Consider the following 21,186-nt stretch of genomic DNA (forward strand, 5'->3'; position numbering starts at 1 on the left):
TCCTGTGGCCCGTCCGCAGATGAGACGGTGCCCCTAAATCAACACTATCCTCTCTTCCTGTGGCCCGTCCCCAGATGAGACGGTGCCGTTGGAGCGCTTTGACCGCGTGCTGAACGAGACGGAGCGGCGGCTGACCATGCTCCGAGGCAGCGTGGAGAGCCCCGGGCTGGGATGGAAGATCCAGAAGCTGCGCCTGGCGGCCAAGGAGCAGCAGAGCCGCCTGGGCGCCCTGGAGCAGGACATCAGAGACATCAGAGAGGAGAGGGACAGTCTCAAGGACATCACCCTGAACCTACCGCAGTCCTGCCCCCAAGCCACAGGAACGGGCAAAGGCTAGACTAGACCGGGGGGGGGTACTATGGGTGGGGGCGGGCGGGCGTGTGTACATACTGGGTGGCAACCACTTGAAACCTGGAAGGAGGTAGGGCCCGCACACCATTCTTTTGGTAAAGAATTACTTTATTGAATCGACAACGTTAGGTCAGTATAACCACTTGAAACCTCCCAGCATCCATATTCTGGGGGGAACATTAGCCCCCCCTTGGCGAAGCGATTTGGTGTGTAAATGGTAAACAGAGATAGGTCCAAGTGTACAGAGCCAACTCAGGTCCAGTTTACTAAGTCTAGAGGGTTTTTAATGTTCCTGGCAGTGTTGGAAAAGTTACTCAAAAACGGCACACACACGCTTGGATACATCAGTACAGACTTTTCCTCTTTGTCTGCCATTATTTACATCCTCCTCCTTCCTCGATTGTAAATTCCCCTTCTCTCCCCCCCTTATCTTGCACCGCCATATTACCAACAACATCAGAAGTTTAATTAAACTATGGATAATAACTAACCATTCCGAGCTGCCAGAGTGCTCTGTCAAAGTTTAAAGAAAAACGCTGATTCTTTTTCTTTTTGTGTGCAGCAGGCCAGCTAGGGTTTAAAGTTGTTGCGAGTGCTTCTCTTAAACTGACACGTTCAATATACACTTGAGCTCTTTCTCATCATCTTCTTATCTATTGTGTTGCTGTTCTGTACTGTGATATGGATTCCCCTGAGTCTGCAATAAAGAATCAATCAATCAATCATCAGCCGGGCCTTAATTAACAATTAGCGGTGTGTTGGCCTCAGCTGTTCAGGTCAGCCTTTCGGTCAGCGTACGACCTCTGTTAGTTATTCTCACACTGGGTCTATACCTCCTCTGAGCAGCTTCTCTGTTTCATTATAATGCGTACACTTCTGGTGTATTGTTACCTCCAGTGGTGGAAAAAGTACTAACTTTTTTTCTACTTAAGTAAAAGTATCAATAGTGCAATGTAGAAATTACAAGTAAAAGTCCGGAATTCAAAATGTAAATGTACAAAAGTATTGGCATTAAAATGTACTTCAATTACCAAAACTAAAAGTACAAGCTCCACATAGCAGATCTACAATCTATTGATCTTCTGTAGATCAGCTTTTTTCAAATGAAACGAAATTGTATGGACCCCATAGTAACTAAAGTTTTCAAATAAATATAGTGGAGTAAAAGTACAATATTTGGATCTGAGTAGAAATTGGAAATACTCAAGTAAAGTACATACCTCAAAATTATACTTAAGTACAGTGCTTAAGTAAATGTACTTTACTTCTACAAATGTCTTCTAAATCCTGTTTCTTCTGAAAAACTATATCAGTGGTGCTCAAACAAATTGACGTAGATGCCTTGCCGGTTTGAATGGGTTAACCGGTGCAAGAGTGGGTGACACTATTTTTCCATACAAGCTTCCACGAAACTGCAGTTAACAAAGGGAGAATCACAAGAAAGGGAAAGTGTAAAATAAATTCAATATCAAATGTACATAAAGATGTGTACTCAAACCTGATCGCCTCAGTCTTGTGGACATTAGAGACATAGACCCTGACAGACATCGACAGTGCCTTCGTTTTTTCGTTCCGCGCCTCGCCTGCCTAATGTAGTTATTGCTGTATATGTTGTCGTTTAATAACCATGCAGGGAGTTGTCACGAGACATATTCATCATCACGTTCATGTGCTGTAAGAAGTACAGGTTTCTGTATTCACAACAGCTCTGAGTGAAGACCAGATAATGTGGTTGCAATCAATGAATGGGATTATTTAAATGAACGGAACCGCAGTACGACTATTGTGAAATAATAATCTTTACTTGTGTGTGTGTGTGTGTGTGTGTGTGTGTGTGTGTGTGTGTGTGTGTGTGTGTGTGTGTGTGTGTGTGTGTGTGTGTGTGTGTGTGTGTGTGTGTGTGTGTGTGTGTGTGTGTGTGTGTGTGTGTGTGTGTGTGTGTGTGTGTGTGTGAGAGAGAGAGAGAGGAAAATAGAGAAGTGATATTAGGGTTTCAAACAATCACTTTGCAATATACTGGAAATCCTCTGTCTTTATTAATTTTGTCTTTCAGGTATTGCAATATATAAGTAGGCCTATACAAAGATGGATTCAGTAACATATTCTGTCACTCATTGATTGTGATTCCCTTATACCAATAAACACACATTGTAACACTGTCAGTCGCGTTCTTTCAACACCAATCAAAATGTAGTTGATTAGGTTCATCATAATCCCAAATGAACCCAATGAACCTACACACACACACACACATACACACACACACACAGCCAGTAGTATGGAGGTCCGGTATCTTTCACAATGCAGCTCACGTGCCAGACGTACCTAGACCTGTCACGCAACACAGGTTATACTACATGCAGCTCACATCCCAGGACCATATCGACCTGGCTGCCGCCAGGCTATGCAATGGGCAGCCCAAGACAGAAACAAAAGAAAAAGACGTGCCATCTCCGGTTTAAGTACCGTAGGTGGCCACATTTTTTAGGAGACTGGAAGCAGGTTCAAGTCTGTTATTTCCAATGAAAGGGTGAACGTGAACACCTTCTGAACCATTGTTTTTAGCCCCATGGTCACTGAACTACATGTTGGACCCCAAGACTTTTACACTAAAATGGCTTTTCTCAGGGAGACAAATCAGGAGAAAATCGACTTATCGACCTTTCTCTGTCCCAGCAAAACACACTTGTGGGATGTAGCGTTCGCGACTTCAGACGGTCGCCCAAATTATTTTTTCCTGGGTCCCCAGATGACAGTTAAGTGACTTTTAAGACAAAAGAAAAGAGAGAATAAAAAAATAACACAGCCTGTTACTGCATCAAAAGTAATCAACAATCAATACTATAAAATAATTGGTCAAACATTGACCAAATTGTCAAATAATATAAGAAAGCGGCATTGTGAAAATAGACTATGTACGTTGTGAGCTTGTAGATGGTCTATTTTTACAATATTTATCTGTGGAACCGATTTTCAAACTACATCGAACTCCTACATGTCCAAGTGTTTGTCAGGTTCCCTGACAAACACTTGAGACCCCCCAATTGTTGGGGTTCAGTCCAGTTCAAATATGATTATTTTGGGGCATCACAGCCTGAAACTCCTGACCATTTGTAGGATCTGTGTACCATTTTGCCTCTAGTGGATGGTGTATCTTTAATAATTTAACATCTCTGATATGCAGCTCTCATCCCAGGACTGCGTTGACCTGTCACCCCTATGTTGTGCTGTACATACAGCTCACATCTCCATCCTCCATGTAAGGCCAAGCTAAAGACGCCATGGTGGTCCGTGGCTCAAATGCTGAATAAATAATGGGCCTAGATATGAAAAAGGTTGACAGCAACTTTCAAGATTGACTCACTATAGTTTATTTATAAATTCCAGGAATTTTTATTTCTCTGTCTGTCTGTTACTTAGGCCTATCCAATTTCCAATACTTTTGAAAACTACATTTCAGAGGAAAATATTGTAATTTTGTGAACTTGGTTATAAAATGCCACTTAAAAGGAAATGGTTAAACTGGTTGGTTTTGGAAATATTTGAGGGGCCTGCATGGTCAATAACCTGCAGCACAGTCACTTTCCAGCAGCAAACAAGCATACATGCTTGTATTGCAGTTGACTCGTGACAAAGACATACAGAAGTATGACATAGAAGTTTTCCTATAGCATAGGACTGTCCTATGCTGTGCTTCTGAGCAATGGTCACCAACGTTATGGCCATTTGAGCTATTAACCACTGCTGTAACACTTTTGTAGTGCCCCATATACAATGTGTGCAATTTAGTGTTTTTCTTGTCTTTCTTTTTTTGTGCCTATATATTCTCATGACGGACATGTGTTGCACTTGCACATAATGCAGGAGGCAGCAGGACGTTGCGTTACTGAAAACAAGCGCTTCCAAACTGACAAACTCACCTGTAGGGACTTTCTTGAAAGTATAGCTCACAACATGTCTATGGTGGATTTTTAATTTTATTAAACAAAAGCATTGCAGATAGAATATAATTCAAGCTTTCCATACACCTGCAATGTTGGTGAGTTCAACATTTAATACACTCAGAACAGACTTTTCTGTTTGGAGGTATGGGCTGTCAAGGCCAGAAAGTCGTTTTTTGTGCCACTCAGTACTCCAGGTACAATGTCACGCACGCACATAGCCTCAATTGTAACGTATCATGTACAATCAATCACCAATAATGTGGTCATACTGTAGTAATATCGTGGTCAATGTGGACTATAGGCCTGCTGGTGCAGGTTGTAGGGAATAGAGTAGATAGACCATCTCCCTGAAGGCCTCCTGGTGCAGGTCGTACGGACTAAATCAGGGGTATTCAACTAGATTAGGCCAGGGGCCACAACTGTAAAGTGTGTGTGTGGCCACACAGTGCGCGCATGTGGACGATTTGTGGGTTCTCAAAATGCATTTTGTGCTCGAACACGAAGATTTATGTATAATACATTTGTGCTCAGTAATGAGCAGGATCATATATGTCTATACAGGTATATGCTACCTTAGAATAGACCTTTTTGACAGTTCATAAACATATAATTGCCTCCAGGTGCAGGTGATTGGGACTAGGCCTCCTGGTGCAGGTGGTAGGGACTAGACCATCTCCCTGGCCTGAGGGCCTCCAGGTGCAGGTGATAGGGACTAGGCTTCCTGGTGCAGGTGGTAGGGACTGTCACTAGAGTCTAGTGACAGTCCCTACCACCTGCACCAGGACTAGTGTCTAGTGACTAGACCATCTCCCTGAAGGCCTCCAGGTGCAGGTGGTAGTGCTCAGCGGTCTGCCTGGCAGCGTCCAGCTGTTTCTCACACCACTGGACCAGAGCCTGCTGCAACATCTGGACACGCACTTCCTTCAAGCGTGCAATCTGGAAAGCACACACGTGCACACACACACGTACGTGCACTCACGCATGCAAACACACACACACACACACACACACACACACACACACACACACACACACACACACACACACACACACACACACACACACACACACACACACACACACACACACACACACACACACACACACACACACACACACACACACACACACACACACACAGGGATGTTTCATGGTCATGATTCACCAGGATGCTGCCTGGCTTGGTTCCAGGCATAATTAATGCAGATATTTTCTGAACTGTCTGTGGGTTTTCTACTGCTATGCCCTACAGCAGTGGTTCCCAAACTGGGGTCCGGGGTCCTTGAGGGAGTTCCAGGGGGTCCCCAGCTAAATGAAAGTTTGGAGCCAAATGGACCTGTATGTAACACTAACTCTGAGAGTGTACAAACGGAACCAAATGTCAATTTGTAACTCTCAGAGTCAAATTAACTTTGATCTATACAATAATAAATTGTAAAGAGTCCCAGAGATAGAAATGCCATTAAATGGGGATCCATAGCCTAATGCATGTCAAACTGGGGGTCCTTGAGATTAAAATGGTTGAGAATTACTGCTAGAGCTGTAAAAGTGTTCTCTTATGACGGGTCCCTGGCATATCTTTTCAAATGGGGGTCCGCGGGCTAATTAGTGTCAATGTGGGGGTCCAGGGTTAACTCAGTTACTGCCGTGTGTGTGTGGTGTGTGCGCGTGCACGCGGGGGTGCATGTGTACCTCCAGTTTGGCCACTCCAGAGATGTGATCGAAGTCCTTCTCCGAAGCCTTCTTCAACTCCTCCATCTAAATGCATATAGAGCACAATTTAATTTGTAATCTATACAATGTATAGGTTATGCATAGAGCACACCAATTTATAAACTGTACAATGTATAGGCAATTAGCAGAATGGACACAGAGTGCTGTATATTGTACCTCATATGTCCAAAATTTTAACCTTTCAGCATTCAAATAAAAAAATAGCAGATCTAGAAGCTCAAAGCGTGTTGCTTTGTGCTGGATTTCGAGCTTGCAGATCTGCTACGTTCGATGCTTTTGTGTGACGCTGTAGTATGATCACATACAGTAGGACGTTACATTACAAAAAAAAGCTAATGGACAATAGTTTTATTTGTATTAATTTTTTGGGGCGAACGTCTCTCGGATTATCATCGGTCGAGGATGCGATCGTAGTAATATTCTGTGACTAAAAGGTAAGCCTTTTTTATGAGTGTTTACTCTGTAATGCAGAGTAATGTGTTTTACTCTGTTTGCTTTTATTGAAACTCTGAGTCCACATGAATAAAGTTGATTGATTGATTGGTTGATTGTCTGACTCACAGCAGCCTTCTTGACAGGCTTGGCTCTTTCAGCGTTCCTGGTTGCGGTCTCCAACTCCACCATTTTACACGTCCTCCTGAACAGCATCTCCTGTCAACCACAAAAATGGTTTTCCAAACAATTTGTATGGTCATGACTCGAGTAAAGATCCCATTTTCCCATTATTAAAATAATAATAATAATAATAATTGTATCGTTGTGCGCTTGTAGATCAGCTATTTTCACTTGTTTGGGTCCCCGGCAAACGTCTAACCTCTCATTTGGGTCTCGATCGTGCTGAAAAGTTTGGCAACCACTGTGTAATGCAAATAAGTGGTTCTCAAAGTGGAGTGGGGGTTCCAGGTTCCGCAAAAGAAATAGACCATGAGAACAGATTCTACAAATGTCTTCTAAATCATGACAGTTTTCTGTCAAACCTATGTTTCTATGTTAGTGGTGCTCAACCTTTTTCATGTCAAGGACCCCCAGAGTTATCTGTATTTGGCCGCGGACCAACATTTCAAAATATGTTGTTCCAGCGACCTCATGGTCTAAATGGCCCGGGGCGCCTGATGGAGGGGAAAGGAACTGGTTGGAATAATGTGTTCCTTCCACGCGTTACGTCCGGCCAGGGAAACTCCCCTCTGTCAGGTGAAAAGAAGCAGCTTAGACTCCTCATGCATAGAAGCAAGCATGAGGTCAGTCCGCTGCCCCCCCAGGTTGGCAGAGGAAGTGTAGCGCCCAGGATTACAATTAGATAATTAACACTTGCAAAAATCGTAGGATAGGAAAAAAAAACTAAGATGTGAGAATACAGACCTTCTCTGCTTCCTGGTAGCGAGAGTCCAGATCCAGTCCCAGACCCAGGGTGTTCACATCATTGTCCGCAACGCTCGCAATGTTCTTCTACACACACACACACACACACACACACACACACACACACACACACACACACACACACACACACACACACACACACCACTTGAGCTACTCCTTTAGTATCACCACTCCATGTCAAAATGACTGCTGTGAAGCTGCGTTTGGAGTGAACATTTTACCCTCATGGAGTCGATGACTTCTGAAACCTTCACGCAGATCCTGTAAGAGAAACATGCTGTCAGTCAACGCTCAACGCATTCTGTTTTACGCTCAACGCATTCTGTGTTACCCTCAACGCATTCTGTGTTACTCTCCACACATTCTGTTTCTGTGTTGGGTTAGTAAAGTCTTAGATGTTGTCTTACTGGTAGTGTTAGGGTTAGTAAAGTGTAGTAAAGTGTTAGTTGGTCGTCTCACTGCTAGTGTTAGGGTTAGTAAAGTGTTAGATGTTGTCTCACTGCTAGTGTTAGGATTAGTAAAGTGTTAGTTGGTCGTCTCACTTGGAGAAGGCCTGTTTGTTGGGTTCCTCTCCTGGTTCCACAAGCAGCTGCAGAGAAGCAGAGAGGTGTCCACAAGCCACTGCTGTTTCTGAAGAACACACACACACACACACACACACACACACACACACACACACTTTTTTTGTCTACGTTGCCTACATTATGTCTATGACCATCCCTGCCTTGTGTGTGTGTGTGTGTGTGTGTGTGTGTGTGTGTGTGTGTGTGTGTGTGTGTGTGTGTGTGTGTGTGTGTGTGTGGATTCTTACTTTGCTCTGTCAGCACCACATCCATGAATCTCTACAAGAAAAATATTGAATAAGAACATTTTAATAAAATTAAAAATAAGAAAAACAATAAACAGAAACTGCAGTTACTGTACCACGTGCTGTTTACAATTCTGACTAATAAAGTATTCAATTAATGAATCAATTAATCAATAACTCACCTCAGCTGCTGTCTTGGTACAACCGATCAGAGTCAGGTTGTGATCACGCTCCGTTTGGAAGAACTCGTCAACATCCTGCACATACAATGATTACATATTAATACACAATGATTACATACAAAAGGTGTGTGTGTGTGTGTGTGTGTGTGTGTGTGTGTGTGTGTGTGTGTGTGTGTGTGTGTGTGTGTGTGTGTGTGTGTGTGTGTGTGTGTGTGTGTGTGTGTGTGTGTGTGTGTGTGTGTGTGTGTGTGTGTGTGTGTGTGTGTGTGTGTGTGTGTGTGTGTGTGTGTGTGTGTGAGAGAGAGAGAGAGAGAGTGAGTGAGAGTGTGTGTCCTTCCTTCTTACCTTATGTCCTTCCTTCCTCATGCCTTCCATGGCCAGACTCAGTCGGTTGAAGATTCCTTTCTTTGCGTTCTGACGTCCAGGAGGCTGGGGATTGATTGAATAACTTAACACTTTGTTGTGGTACAGTTGTCCAGAATTGTTTAATGTTTGTGCTGTTGTTTTTGCTGCTCTCTTCCGCTGTCTTATGATGAAACATTTAGGCTGTTTTTATGGAGTTTCAATACATTCGATTTAAGTGTTATTTTCCTAGTGATAGCGCAGTAAAGCTGCCATGTGTTATTGTCACTAACCTATCACAGTAAAGATGTCATGTGTTATTTTACTAGCCTATCACAGTAAAGCTCTCATGTGTTATTTATTTTACTAGCCTATCATAGTAAAGCTGCCACGTGTCTTTCCATTTAGCCAGATGCTGTCTGTCATAACTGGTTTATTACCACAACCATAAAAAACCTTATATCTAAAACTACAGTAGGAGTTGTATCTCTCTACTCTCATAAAACAACAAGTTGTATTCTACTATAAAATAGTAATGAATGGCAAATATGTTTAGGGATAAGGTGTAAGGCGTGGCACAAGATAGGGCCCTTGATCTCTAAAGCCAAGTTCCAATGCCCAAAATCTCACTCACTCCAGCATGTGACAAATTGACAATCGTGTAGACGTCACATTTCAGTGTCCGAATGCAAATCGTTTGTTCATTAGTAGAGTTCAACCTAGCGGTATTCAGGCCACATATTTAAAGACCTCCATGTAAGTTGTGTGAAGTTCACAAGATGGTAACATAATTCGGCAGGTCACCAATTTCACCGTAATTCGCCACGCTGTGTGAGTGAGTGTGAGTGAGTGAGTCAGTGAGGGAGTGGCCGAGATTTGGGGTATTGGAATTTTGTGGCTTATGTGAAGTGAAGTGTGTTTATTCACTGACCTCTGAACTTGTAAGGAAGATCTCCAGAGCTTTGTTTTTGCTGAGTGTTCTGTGTGTGGCCACCAGGTGGAGGTATTTCTCCAGAGCCAGACAGTATGGCTGCCAGTCCTGTCCTAAAGCCAGGATGCCTACAAGACAAGAAGACACAGAATACTAACCCGGAAGCCAGATGCCTGTACTGTACAGAAGGCAGTATTTATAAATATTACATCACACTAACCTCTCAAGACAGACTCTTGAGGGCGCTGTTTTTCCTTTATTTTTTGACGATGGCCGTTGGGTTCTCAGATTGCACTAACCCTAACCATAAGGCCACTCTACAAGCTCACAACACCGTCACATTGCGATTAGCTGTGAGCTTGTAGATCGGCTATTTTTGCCAAATGTTTGCTCACAGAATACGAACGCTATAGGGTTCATAAGGTTAACTAGCCTACTCTATAGTTATTTGAATCTATCTCCTGTCATTCAGAAAGAAATGTATGTATAGGCCTATATAATTAGTACCTACCTACTGTACATTAGTACCTATAGAGTATATTTATATAATTAGTACCTACATAGAGTATATGTATATAATTAGTACCTACTACCTACAAAGAGTATATGTTTATAATTAGTAACTACAGAGCAGCTCAGCTGTGTCCAAAGTGCGGTCCGCAATTTTATACGGCCTGCAGCTTCATACCTGGATTGTATTATGAACAGTATGATAATGATAATGAATTTATTTATATAGCACCTTTCTGGACATAGTTACAAAGTGCTTTACAGTGTTTACACTTAAATGTATTGAAACTCCATGCAAATATGGGACATTTTGACCCATTTTAACCATTTCCGAGAGTATAATTTGTCAGTGTTCCTTGTTCCTTGTATCTTTTCTTTTTTTTGTACCTTGCTTGCTTGGTTACATTTGGTAATGTGACATTACTTTACTGTACACTTTTTGTTCACAGCACACACCTGACAAAAAAAGACCATTGATATTAAATATTGATGATGATGATGATAGTTAAATAGAATCGTTTAAATCCTAATGTACATTATGTAGTTGGCCCCTTGGGTGTTCTAATTTTTATAAATCTTATAAATATGGCCCCCTTTGAAAAAGGTTTGGACACCCCTGGCATAGAGTATATGTATATAATTAGTACATACATAGATTATATTATATAATTATAGTAAATGGTGCATTTATATAGCGCCTTTATCCAAGGCGTTTTACATAGATTGTGCATTACATTCACCGATTCACTCATACACCGATGGCAGAGGAAACCATGCAAGGCACCAACCAGGAGCCTATACAGCCCTAGTACATACATAGAGTAAAATTAGTACCTGCATAGAGTATATGTAGTACATACATATTATATAATTATTACATACCAAGCTGCTTCATAGCCTTAGCAGATGCATTCACCTGAGCCTTTGCAGGAAGTGGTGGAAACTGGAAAAAAACCAAAAATACATGTGCGTGACTTCATCGTACCCGGAAGTTATATAAAAAAACAACTTACTTTCTGGCCTTGACATCAGATTGTATTAAACAACGTTAAACTCATCAACATTGCCGCTATATGGAAAGCTTGAATTATATGCTCTTTCTATCTGCAAAGTGTAGGTTTCATAAAAATCCACCGTTATGTACATGTTGTACATGAGCATGCTTTCTGTCAAGACATTCTGAGCATGTGATTATTTTTGCAGGTGAGTTTGGAAGCGCTCGTTTTCGTGTGCTGCCTCCTGCATTATAGTTGTATTTCAGATTAAAAGCCTCTAGATTTCAGATTAAAAACCTATGTATTTCAGATTCAAAGCCTCTGTGTATTTCAGAATAAAAGCCTATGTATTTCAGATTAAAAGCCTCTGTGTATTTCGGATTGAAAGCCTATGTATTTCAGAATAAAAGCCTCTGTGTATTTCAGATTAAAAACCTCTATGTATTTCAGATTAAAAGCCTCTGTGTATTTCGGATTGAAAGCCTCTATGTATTCCAGAATAAAAGCCTCTACTAACGATAATTCCTTGTATCTCAGGCGTTTCGTCTTCAGAGAAGAGTTGGTGTTGCAGCCAATCAAAGTCCTCGTAGGTCCTGACCACATGGTACTCCCCGGTCCCCGAGAGCTGGAGCGCGCACACACACACACACACACACACTATTATGAAAAATAAGTGATGCAATGCCTAATAATAATAATAATGAAATACATGCGTTTAACCCATAGACTGGTTTAACCCTAGACCACGAAACCCAACTTTTGTCAAACAAGTGAAACAACACCTGTATATTTGACCCCATGTAATGTAATATATTCCATCAAAATATTTCTCATCAAAATATATTAAAATACAGCAATACATGGCAATTTGAGGTACTCTTCTTTAATATTTCAACATGGCTGGGGATCAGTGAAAGTGTGATCGTATTATTTAAAAACATATTCTAGTTCTAGTCATAATAATCACATTTTTACTGCTACATTCATTGTAACAGCTTGAAAGGAGTATAAACTAAAGCATGCTTTTAATCAATCAATCAATCAATCAACCAATCAGCTTCACCTTCTGAGAAACGATGATGAAGTTCAGAGTATCTCCATCTATGGACACTTCTGTCACTTTGATGTTGTGACAGCTGACATCCAGCGAGGATGATGATGATGTCACTTCCTGATCCTCATCCTAAAAGAAATTACAGCCACCTATTAATTAAACTAGTATAGTATTAAAAGCTACAGTCACCTAATTAATTAAACTACAAATAGTATTAAGCTATAGGCACCTATTAAACTATATAACGCTACATTCATGGATACATTTGCATCAGTAGCGGGACTGAAAATCCTCGACTAAACAAGTTCTTAGTTGACTAATAGTCATAGAAATGTGTCCACTAATGTGTAAATGTTTGTGTTCACACAGACCCACAAAGCTGGGCATAGGAGGGGCTAGCACCCCTCAAAGAAATGCCTCTGGTGATAAACCCGCCCCATATTTACTGGGCCCTGATTGGTCCCTCACTAGGGATGGAAATCCAATCTCAACTGACCAAATCTCCAGAGGGCTTTTTTCTTTTTTGAACCCATTTAGGCCTGATGTCGAAATTCAAAAAATGTCTTCTAAATCCTGAGACTAGTTTTCTGAAATACCTAGGTTTCTATATCAGTGCTGTGGTGCTCAATATTTCATGTCAAGGACCCCAAAATTATATGTAATTAATTGCCCACCGACCCCCATCTGAAAATATGTTATTCCAGGAACCCCTCAGAAGCAAAGAAAGAATATATATTCAAAGATTTGCGCCACATTTTCAAGATAAAAAAAAATAAAGCAGATCTACAAGCTCGTAGCGCAGCGCTCAGTGCCGCTTTCGGTGCCGTGCTATGAGCTTGCAGATCTGCTATTTTTCAATAGCTAAAGTATACCATATATGCTTAAAACACCAAAAGGGGTTCCCGTCCTGAATGGGTTTAACAAACCAATTGTAATTCATATCATTTATAAATATCATAAAGGTTCATAAATCGGTAACAGGAAGAGTGGGCACTAAGGAAGAGTGTGAGTCAACATGACGTTATTGGAAAATTAGAACATGCTTAATCGCCAGTTAAGGTCTAATATTTCTACGATTGCTAAAAGAACTATTCATTTTGGGGCATAAACAATTTAGGTCTGATAATGATGTACCGTGCATGTTCTAATCATGTTTACTTTACATTAAAATATATATATTTTTACATTCTGGACACAACAGGCAATTTTACATTGAAGTGCCCACTCTTCCTGTATCTCATACTGTACATAACACCATTGCAACCATGCAGTGAGAACAGCAGTGAAATCACCACTGAATATGTCATCATACTGTAACTGTAACATTGCAAAAGTATAGTCTCTCTCTCTCTCTGTGTGTGTGTGTGTGTGTGTGTGTGTGTGTGTGTGTGTGTGTGTGTGTGTGTGTGTGTGTGTGTGTGTGTGTGTCTACTATGCTGTACTCTGCACACCGCGTGTCACATCACATGACAATCAGAAGCTGCACAGAACTTTTTAGGCACTAAGAAGTCATACTTACCATCATGGTGAAACATGCAGTGTGAGACCTGCTGTGGTACTACTAGGAAGTGTTGTTGTCCTTTTAGGTTGAAATCTGAAACCTGAAAGAAGACTCCAAGAGGTCTGTGTTCTTCTATAGAGGCTACAGTAACTGTCTAGACTATAGAGGTGTGTGTCTTCTAAAGGTACTACAGTAACACTGGCCTAAGTGCTAGCATAACTGTCTCCTATAGTGACTGCACTCACACTGTCATAACATGCTGAGAAGGCACAGGATATCCTTCGGGGTCAAAGTGCACACCGGTGCTGTGTGTGTGTGTGTGTGTGTGTGTGTGTGTGGGTCAGAGAGAGAGAGAGAGAGAGAGAGAGAGAGAGAGAGAGAGAGAGAGAGAGAGAGAGAGAGGATATAAAGTAGTGTGTAAACTAAAGTGCTGGCACAGGGGAAACAACAGAAGGCGCTGCAGTACAGAGGAAACAGCAGAGCAGAGGAAAGCATGTGTTACTGAGTGACAGAGTATCTACAGTATAGGACACGCCCCCTGACCAAGATACTTTTTTTAAATTATTATTCAAAACTAGCCAATGTACAAGATTTGTAGATGTGCTGTTTTTGAATAGCCAACGTATAGAATATGGATAAAGTGTTTAAACTGATTGTGATGCTGTATTGACACATTTAGGTTATCATTAAGGATCACTAAAATAAATTAATCCGTAAATGGTTTACAGATCTGCCACACGCAGTGGGGGGAAATATGTAGAGGAGAGACTTTATTATTATTATAAACCAACAAACATCACAGCCGACAGACTTTTCAACAGAGAAATGACGTCGGCCTCGGTCACAGTCACACGTCAGGACGGTGCTGCCATCAGTCAGGTAGCGTTTAGCCAAATTCCAATACCCAAAATCTCGGCCACTCGCTCACTGCAGCATGTCGACCTGATGAAATATGTGACAATCGTGTAGACAATCACATAATGTTAGTGTCCGAATGTAAATCATGCACATCTTTGTTATTATTTAGCGGTATTCAGGCCACGTATTTAAAGACCTCCATGCATGTTATGTGACGAGGTGGTCAAAAATGTTGGCAGGTCACAAATTTCACCATAACATCCCCATGCTGGAGTAATCGAGCGTGAGCGAGCGAGTGGCCGAGATTTGGGGAATTGGACCTTGGCTTCAGCCTCCGCTAGTACACATCCTAACGGTGCTGCCGTCGGGTTGCGGTGCGTTCCAACAGTACTCCTGCTGGCTGTCCTGCTGCTGGTCCCCGAACCAGTGACCCTGATGACCTGCAGGGTCATGGAAATCTGACCCCCAAAAATCCTCCCCCTCGTCGGCGGCAGCCCCTCCTTCCCCTCCCGGAGGTTGAGGAAAAATCCAGTGCCCCGTCCCCGGCCCCTGGCCCCAGAAGGGCCCCTCCTCCCCCTCGTCCGGGCCGTCGAACGTGAACATGTCGCCGAACAGCTCGTCGAAGCTGAAGTCGAAGAAGTCGTGATGGTGGTGGTCGTCGTCGGAACCTCCTCCGAACTCCTCTTCGTTCTTCAGGTAAGCCTCGTGGCCCAGTTGGTCGTACAGCCTCCTCTTGTCCTTGTTGGACAGGACTCCGTAAGCTGAGGGAGAAATGGACTTATTATTTATTGTGCGAGCTATTCAGGATTTATTTTTCTGTATATTTAATTAATGTATTATTAGGGGTCAGAAGACCCCCTATTGTTTTCGTACGGGCATTGCCAATTTTTGGCAGTTCTGTGCTGTCATTTTCCACAAAATTCAGGTAGAGGTAGAGGTCGTGGGAATCCCTCAAGAACTGCTTGCAGCTATTTGGTTTTGTTTTGCATAAGTAGATTTGTGTTACAGCTAATGCTTTTATTTTGAAGGTGATGGGCATTTTGGGGGCACAGCTGAGAATGAGAAGAGGCAATCATGTGAGCTCCGGGAGGGGGTAACAGGTACGGCCGGCCCTTTTCCATCTCGCCCCACTACTCTACCTAGCTGTAAATAACAAACATAATTCATGTTGGTGATTATATAAAAGGTATTATCATATTAATTTATCATTGTTAAGTTCACTGTATATCCACAGGCATAATAGCATGATGATCCCATTACAAAACATGGGCTACATGGAAGAAATGTATTTAATAAAACGAGAATGAACTGCTAGAAGGTCCTAAATTAACTTAATTAAGCAGTATAGAGATCGACTACTATGTAATCAAATAAATCTGTATACAAGATAATTCCAGATTTCAGAGAGGGAAAAATACAAAATTAACTGTTAACTACATTAAAACATTTCGCGGGGGCGAGTTGGTAAATGGGCGAGTCGTTTGGTATTCCGGGAGGGTACCAGCAGGTCAGGGCAGAGCCTAGAAAACATTTCAACACCTGTTTTGCTGTATATCTGGAGAAGCTGAAATAAACACCACAAAACTTTGCTGCCATGACTGGACAAATTCACAATGAACTCATTCATGAACTAAGAGTCGCTGCCTGGTGCCTTAGTGGCTTTTTGAGATGTTATTGTTGGTGTAAATTAGCCACTATACATTTATACTTCTGCTTCTTGTTGGATAAGATTAGAGTTCTCAAATTCTGCCCGGCCCAGACTTCTGGCCTAGAGGTCCGGGCACTATAGGCTCCGATGTAGCCTGACAGCATGCCACGGGTTCAAGTCCCGATCCCGACATCCTTGCTGCGTGTCACTCCCCCCCAACAAAAAAAAAGAAGCTGACCCTACCCTACCTGACCCTAGTTGGGCCAGGCAGAGCCTCTGGTTCTTTAAAAAAAAGAAATTACTACCCCCAAAAAATACATTTCAACTGCCCCCTATATCGGCCTAAGGGTAAGGCCAACGGAAATGGAAGTTGTTGGACTGTACATGCATCACACGCACAATCTTTGGTGTAGATCGGCCCGAAACACAAAACTTCTCTTTGAGTGTACCTGCCACCCTGATTTGAGAATTGTACCTAACCTCATTAGTAATTGTAGTTACTGTCCACCACAGGAGCACCACTTACAACAGGTCATAATATCAGATCTATTTTAACCCCTTTACCTTCAGCCATCTCCCGGAAGGTCTTCTCGGCGTCGGGACTCTTGTTCTTGTCGGGGTGGTATTTCATGGCCAGCTTACGGAAGCCCCGTTTCACCTCCTTGTCGGACGCGGTCCGCTGGATGTCCAGCGTCTCGTAGTAGCTCCTCTTCAGCGCCGAGGAGGTGGAGCTGCTCTGGGAGCGACTCCGGTCCGAGGCCTCCTCCTCACCCAGCACGGCCATGCACAGGCAGCACACCAGCATCTAAAAGGGTTGGCACCACATGGTGGGAAAAGTACTTACTTAAGTATCAGCGGCACTGCAATGTAGAAATGTAGAAGTTTACTTGAATTTACTTGAGTGAAAGCACAAAGGCCTCAACGTTTACTTTACAACGTTTACTTAAAGTACCAAACGTGCAAGTCATTGTGCAGCATGTTCTGTTAACTTTCACACCATTTCAAAATGCATAAAGAATCTTTTGAAAATATATAAGTTTTTTTACAGAAATGTAGTCTCATGATCATTACATTTTACATGACAATTAATTGTCACACAAGTAATTGCGATTAACGGTTAAATTGTTTGTTTGTTTTTGTCATTGAACATTGGAACATTATGAATAAAAATTAGCTTGGCTTTGTATATGCTTTGAAGTTACACAAGGTGCAGATATGATAAATGAGCTAAATATCAAAATAATTAACAGACTTATTTATTTAATGACTTAAATAAGAAAATAACATTATTGAACTATTCCCACTTGTTTGACATATGAACATTTTTCAACATGATTATGATGAAGGAAATGTAATTGCGATTAGTTGGTTTACCTATATGATCCTAGATGACTATTTCCATGCATTTGATGAATTACCTGGTGTTCACCTTGCTTGCTGTCAGTGGCTCTGGATTAAGAGCTAAAATGCCTACATTGTACATAGTATTATTGTGACAGGCCTACCAGAGTCCCGGAGGAGGCAGCATGCAGATCCATCCTGAATGTGATGAGATATAGAGAGATGTTAGAGTTTCAAAATTGTCTGATACCAAAGTACTGTTGCTGCTTCATCATCGTATGTACACAGAGAGGCTAAACACGTCAGCAAGCATGAGGAGGTGTGTGTGTGTGTGTGTGTGTGTGTGTGTGTGTGTGTGTGTGTGTGTGTGTGTGTGTAGTTGTGTACACTGTACACTGGGTAAACGGCTCTAACAGCTTTTTTTATTTCCTCGTGTCACGAGTCCTGACAAAACCAGACGAACAGCTTCAGATTATTTTGCTCTATACTTAAGGGGTCTTCAACATAGGGGGTCTTTTCAACAGGGGGTCCCTAGGGGGTCTGGGACCCCTCACAGATACAACATTTCTGTTGTGAGCTTCTAGATCTGCTATTTTCGACAAAGAGGTATGGTGTACTGTAGAGGGGGGAAAGGAGCGGATCAAGTACAGAGATGAAAGGTAATGATGAGGTTTCAAGTGGTTAAATGTCTGGAAATACACATTAAAATGAATCCAACACAACACTGATGATAGTTGCTGTCAAACAAGTCTATGAAGATATCTATGAAAAGGTGTAATCTGATTAATAACCCCTCAGCTAAGGGGTCCCTTCTTCATTTCCCTCCCAGCTACGGGCCCTGCTTCGGGTGCATGCATGTGTTTGGTCCGTCATACTAACTGACAGAGTGACAGGCATTAGTCTGACACCCAAAACCCAAACCCTAAACTAAAACTACCTAACCTCACAGGAAGCGTCATGACATCAGCAGCTTGTGATTGCAACTTAATTGTTCCCGTTCGTGGATGACTCTGCTGGTCTCAGACAGACGAAGAAACAAACGCCCTCAGCTATGAACTCTCTCTCTCTCTCTCAGCTAAGGGGGTCCCTGTAGCTTCATCTCTCTCAGCTAAGAGATCCGTCCCTGCTTCATCTCCCTGTCAGCTAAGGGGTCCCTGCTTCATCTCCCTCTCAGCTAAGGGGTCCCGCTTCAATCTCTAAGGGGGTCCTTAGCCTGAAAAACTGTTGTCTGGTAGGCTATTATACTTACAAACGTGTAAATATCTGGATGTATCTCGATCTCAAATGATGCAGAATGTTGTTCTCTCCCTCTAACTAAACTACTATATTTAGTATTGTAGATTATGCAGCTGCCGACATATTTTACTGGAATTTGGATTAACATTTAGTCAAACTATTCTCCCGTGCATAACAAAACAAAACCGAACACAACAAACCGATGAAAACACACAGTGTGTGCTAGATAATTTTCAACCAGTAGGTGGCGTAAAAGATCAAGGAAACGGAGAGAAAGCGTGTGCATAGAGATAGAGCGTGTGTTTTTTTGATTGATTGAAATATGTATTAACAGTTTGTAGAATTGACAGTACATTTTAAGCACAAACTCAATACAAAGACTGTTAACTGTGAGTGGACGACCCAATTAAGCATTACACTTGTTTACAACAGGGTCTACATTGTTCAATTCATCAAAACATTTAGAGACATACAAACCTGTATCCTGTGTCCTGATTGTAACTCGCCGTACGATCGTGTCGCGCACATAAAACAATATCCATTTAATTGTAACTGCTAAAAAACAGGCCTGTGTGTGTGGGGGGGAGGGGTTGATTGGTTACTGGATAGGTTTGCTTTGGCAATGTAAACATGTTTTCTCATGCCAATAAGGCCAATTGAATTGAATTGAATTGTATGGATAGGTTTTGTTCAGTCATGTTCTATCTAATCATGTATAATAATTATTTAAATAGCCTATACCGTTTTATTTGTTGAACATTTTGGACCAAATTAGTTGTAAGTTCATCACGTCTCCATATATGGTCACGCCTCGTTACATCACACCTCCATATTCCATATGTTGATCTGACCTCATCAAACCCTGTACACTCAAGACACGCTCCATATATGGCCAGACCTCATCAAACCCTGTACACTCAAGACACTTCCCCCGCTGCCACCCTTAGATCTCCATGTATTGAGGTGACCTGTTCTGACATTCCATATGTTGATCTGACCCCCCAGGCCAAAGCGCCAGAGCTTGCCCAGCAGTGTGCCGTCACCCATGGCTGATGGGTGCACGCGACCTCAGTCGCTTCTCGCCCTCAGGGCGTCTTACTGGTGTATTATCCATAATCATGAATGGATTTGCTGTATGTGCAGACTATAAAGAGAGCATATGAGGTGATGCTGATAAATGTACAGTGTCAGCCAGCTATGCAGTGGGGAATACTTGGAATAAATGTATACAGTTAATCTAAAGTGAACATAATGAGCTATGAACTGAAACATTTATAGCAGTGTGCAGCCTATAAGCAGGCCTCTGATTATGATTCTAGTGTACATCCCATGAGCAAAGCAGGAGTCATTATTCAGTCATTAATCATTCATCCGAGGACAGAACAGAACACATGGGAGCTTGGCTATGTTGCTTAATAACTACCGGCACAAGGGAGCGACCGAGCCATCATTCTTGTGCGAGGGATGATGAGTCTAGCTGAAGTTATACGTGCTCCCCAGGCCCACAAGCCCACAGTCTGGCTGAAGGTACGGGTACGTGCTCCCCAGGCCCAGTACGTGCTCCCCAGGCCCACAAGATCATCATCATAGAGGGAGTGGGATGGGGTTCAAAGACGAAGAAAGGAAAGACCTAGTTTTATTCACCCTATTGTGAAGAGGTGGACCATATCCATGATGTAGGCATATATGCCTGCAAGAACGAATAGCTGTAGGCTACCTCTGAAAGCCTTGAGATTCAAAATGAAGACGATATACATTATCAGAATGTTGAGACCTTATAGAGTCTAGACTATAGCTCAGGAGAAATATCCACAGAAGATAATACAGTCTTATTATTTTTTCACTTCATTTTTATTGATGAAAAGACAGACAACAAAAACAAAAAAAAGACAATGCGAAAAAAGAAAAAGGAGAAAAACAACAACAACAAGGCTGCATTATTCATATTACAAGATACATTCATTGAAATCCTCATACATTATCGCTAGGCTGAAAGAAGAGATCCCACTTTTCCCACTTGAATGTATGAATGTTAGTTTTTCCATAACAGCTTTGTGTGATCGCTTTCTTACTTGTTGCTAAGAGGATCTTGATTAAATATTTATCATGTATTAGAAACTCTTCAGGGATATTTCCCAGCAATAAAAAGGAACAAGTCTGAGGTATCTTAAAACACAGAATGGTCTCCAAGGTGGAGTGGATATCCTGCCAGTATTTCTGAAGTCCAGAATATATATGAGCGTGCCTCCTTGTGGCCACACTGTCTCCAGCAATAACACACTCAAGACAAAAATGTATATAATTTTCAAGGCATAATTCGGAAGGACTTTCCAGGCACAAAAAAAGTACAATTTGATTCTGGTTCCCCATT

The 21,186-nt window shown here is 42.0% G+C and overlaps 3 protein-coding genes across 5 annotated transcripts in view; 1 reads left to right on the forward strand and 2 right to left on the reverse strand.

Moving 5' to 3' along the window:
- lamc3 (laminin, gamma 3) overlaps positions 1-405 on the forward strand; it is a 163,315-nt gene extending 162,910 nt beyond the window's left edge. For all 3 annotated transcript variants that reach the window (XM_083793995.1, XM_083793996.1, XM_083793997.1), the window contains exon 28: positions 75-405. In XM_083793995.1, the coding sequence (XP_083650121.1) occupies positions 75-337 (263 nt within the window). In that variant the 3' untranslated portion in view covers positions 338-405. The remainder of the gene's footprint in view (positions 1-74) is intronic.
- Positions 406-4,377: 3,972 nt separating this feature from the next.
- Positions 4,378-13,976, reverse strand: LOC310879148 (sorting nexin-6). Its single transcript, XM_083793588.1, has 15 exons — positions 13,751-13,976; positions 12,241-12,360; positions 11,695-11,802; positions 11,065-11,125; positions 9,673-9,800; positions 8,745-8,828; positions 8,400-8,474; positions 8,221-8,251; positions 7,952-8,039; positions 7,631-7,670; positions 7,389-7,475; positions 6,591-6,680; positions 5,988-6,053; positions 5,093-5,231; positions 4,378-5,040 (listed from the first exon to the last, which is right to left on the reverse strand). Exons 1-14 carry the CDS (start codon positions 13,754-13,756, stop codon positions 5,094-5,096), a joined length of 1,122 nt encoding a protein of 373 aa, XP_083649714.1. The 5' UTR covers positions 13,757-13,976; the 3' UTR covers positions 4,378-5,040; position 5,093.
- A 941-nt stretch (positions 13,977-14,917) lies between these two features.
- Positions 14,918-17,836, reverse strand: LOC310878660 (uncharacterized protein; the record flags this gene model as incomplete). The annotated part of the gene is made up of 3 exons (XM_083793029.1): positions 17,744-17,836; positions 16,803-17,043; positions 14,918-15,351 (listed from the first exon to the last, which is right to left on the reverse strand). Exons 1-3 carry the CDS (start codon positions 17,774-17,776, stop codon positions 14,918-14,920), a joined length of 708 nt encoding a protein of 235 aa, XP_083649155.1. The 5' UTR covers positions 17,777-17,836.
- Between the last annotated feature and the right edge of the window lie 3,350 nt (positions 17,837-21,186).

Source organism: Protomyctophum parallelum (assembly GCF_964188405.1).
Source record: "Protomyctophum parallelum genome assembly, chromosome: 21".
Taxonomy (NCBI): Eukaryota; Metazoa; Chordata; class Actinopteri; order Myctophiformes; family Myctophidae; genus Protomyctophum; species Protomyctophum parallelum.

Excerpts from the sequence above, each read along its gene's own strand:
- LOC310879148 (XM_083793588.1), bottom strand. Across the intron at positions 8,475-8,744 it reads TGAGGAAGGAAGGACATAAG|GATGTTGACGAGTTCTTCCA; the intron begins GTAAGAAGGAAG and ends TTGTATGTGCAG. Across the intron at positions 7,476-7,630 it reads AAGTCATCGACTCCATGAGG|AAGAACATTGCGAGCGTTGC; the intron begins GTAAAATGTTCA and ends GTGTGTGTGTAG.